The 2,331-nt window shown below is 38.6% G+C and overlaps 1 protein-coding gene across 1 annotated transcript; it reads left to right on the top strand.

Moving 5' to 3' along the window:
* The first annotated feature begins 776 nt into the window (after positions 1-776).
* LOC118356692 (zinc finger protein 665-like) lies at positions 777-1,792 on the top strand. The gene is given in 3 exon segments (XM_035725992.1): positions 777-890; positions 997-1,434; positions 1,436-1,792. Coding segments are annotated over 3 exon segments (909 nt in total).
* The last annotated feature ends 539 nt before the right edge of the window (positions 1,793-2,331 follow it).

Genomic DNA, 2,331 nt, shown 5'->3' with positions numbered 1-2,331 from the left:
GAATCAGCGTTATTGAATTCACGTCAGAGAAAACTGTACAGAGATGTTATGCTGGAGAACTATAGAAACTTGGCATCTCTGGAAAAGCAGCTCAGGAAACCCACTCTGATCACCCAGATGGAACAGGAAGATGAAATGAAAACAGAGACAGGAAATCACCAAGATACCTGTTCAAATGGGATGGTTCTCCTCAAAACAAAACAATCACAACATAAGCAAGGTATTTTGGAGAAAGAAGCACTCAGTGGCAAGAAGGAGCAAACTCATGGAGGAAGATCCATTGAACAGAATAAAATTGTCTTGAGCATGAAATCTAGCATCACTCAGAATCAGGGAATTCATCCTGGCGAGAATCCCCATCAGTGCCTTCATCTCGGGGAATGCCCTCAGAGATTGTTTACACCTTAACCCACATGAGAACATTCTTTTGGGGGAAAAATCCAGTGACTGTAAAAATGATAAAAGTACCTTCATCAGGAGTTCTTTCTTAGCTGTGCATAAGAAGCAACACACAAGAGAGAAATCCTACAAATGCACTGACTCTAGGAAAGTCTCAAGTTCAATCTTACATATTAAGCATGAAAAAACTTGCATTAGAGAGAAATATTTTCAGTGTAGCCGGTATGGTAAAGTATTACAGAACCACTCATCTGTTGCATTGCACATGAGAACCCACAGTGGAGAAAAACCTTTTAAATGTAACCAGTGTGGGAAAGCCTACAGTTCAAGCTCTTATCTTACATGGCACAAGAGAATTCACACTGGGGAGAAGCCCTATGAATGCCGTGACTGTGGAAAAACTTGCAGAGATAGTTCACTTCTTAGACAACATGAAGGAATTCATTCAAGGGACAAACCTTGCAAATGTGATCAATGCAGCAAAACCTTCAGTAGAAGCTCTAGGCTTACCATGAACAAGATAATACATAACAAAGAGAAGCCCTATGCCTGCAATGATTGTGGGAAAACCTTCAATATTCTTTCATACCTTACAAGAAGAGGGTCCACACTGGTGAGGAGTCCACTGAGTGTAGCCACTGTGGAAAAGCATTAAGTAGTCCATCAGCCCTGAAGACACACCTGCGGATACATACTAGAGAGAAACCTTACAAGTGTAATCAGTGTGGGAGGACTTTTAGAATGAGCTGTAATCTTAATGTGCACAAGAAAATGCATGCTGGAGAGAAACCGTGTACTTGCAATGACTGTGGGAAAGCCTTCAGGGATCACTCGTGCCTTAAAGAACACGTGAGAATTCACACTGGAGAGAAACCCTTTGCATGTAATCAGTGTGGGAAAGCCTTCAGAATGAAATCTTTCCTCACTTTACATAAGAAAATTCACATGAAAATGGAACAATATGAGTGTAAGGAGTGTGGGAAAGCCTTCGGTGGTCTCTTATCTAATAGGAGATGTATAAAAAAGCACACGAGGGGAAAAGAAACCCTTCAAGTGTAATGAGTGTGAAAAGGCTTTTAGGAGGCATGTGTCCCTTACAATACCCATAAGAACTCACACTGGAGAGAAACCCTATGAGTGTGATCAATGTGGGAAAACCTTCAGCGTAAGGTGTAATCTTAGTGTGCACAAGAGAGTCCATACTGGTGAAAAGCCCTATCAATGCAGTGTCTGTGGACATGCTTTCATAAGCTCTCCTCCCTTCAGCGGCATCATGAGAGCACTCATGCTGGATAAAACTCCTAGTAAATGTCCATGTGCAGTAGTTTTCAGTGAACTCTCAATCTTAAAGGCATACAAGCAAATGCTAACTGCAGAGGAGAACTGGATGTAAAGAATGGGAGAAAGTCTCTGAATAATAGATCTGTGGGAGAAATATAAGTTATGCAATGACTGTGATAAATCCTTTATTCATCCCCTAGATATGTGACCACTTGATGCCAAAAGTAAAAACTTTTAGTGTCTTCAAGACTTGTTACTTGAGAAAAATAAACACCTAATGTTTTAAGCCAAAAAAAAAAAAGAAAGAAATACAAAGTCAAACAAATGTTTAAATATAAAGGAATCAATAAATATTTAGACACTGGGTAATTAAAACATACATGAGACAAAGATGTAAGTACTCTTCTCCAAAATAAAAGAATACCTCAAATTTTTTCATTATGACATCTCACTAGTACCAAGTACCTAAAAACTGTAATAAACTAATATAAACTTTATAGATTTTAATTTGGTAAAATACCCCTGCACCATTCATCAAGTCACATACTAGGGTTATATACTATTATGAAAACGGGACACATTTAATGATAAATCAATAGGAAATCAACTAACTCATGGCAACAGCAAAATATTTATTGGACCGTATATATA

The sequence above is a fragment of the Zalophus californianus genome, unplaced genomic scaffold (assembly GCF_009762305.2).
Source record: "Zalophus californianus isolate mZalCal1 unplaced genomic scaffold, mZalCal1.pri.v2 scaffold_40_ctg1, whole genome shotgun sequence".
Taxonomy (NCBI): Eukaryota; Metazoa; Chordata; class Mammalia; order Carnivora; family Otariidae; genus Zalophus; species Zalophus californianus.
This window is presented reverse-complemented; position numbering and strand designations above follow the sequence as displayed.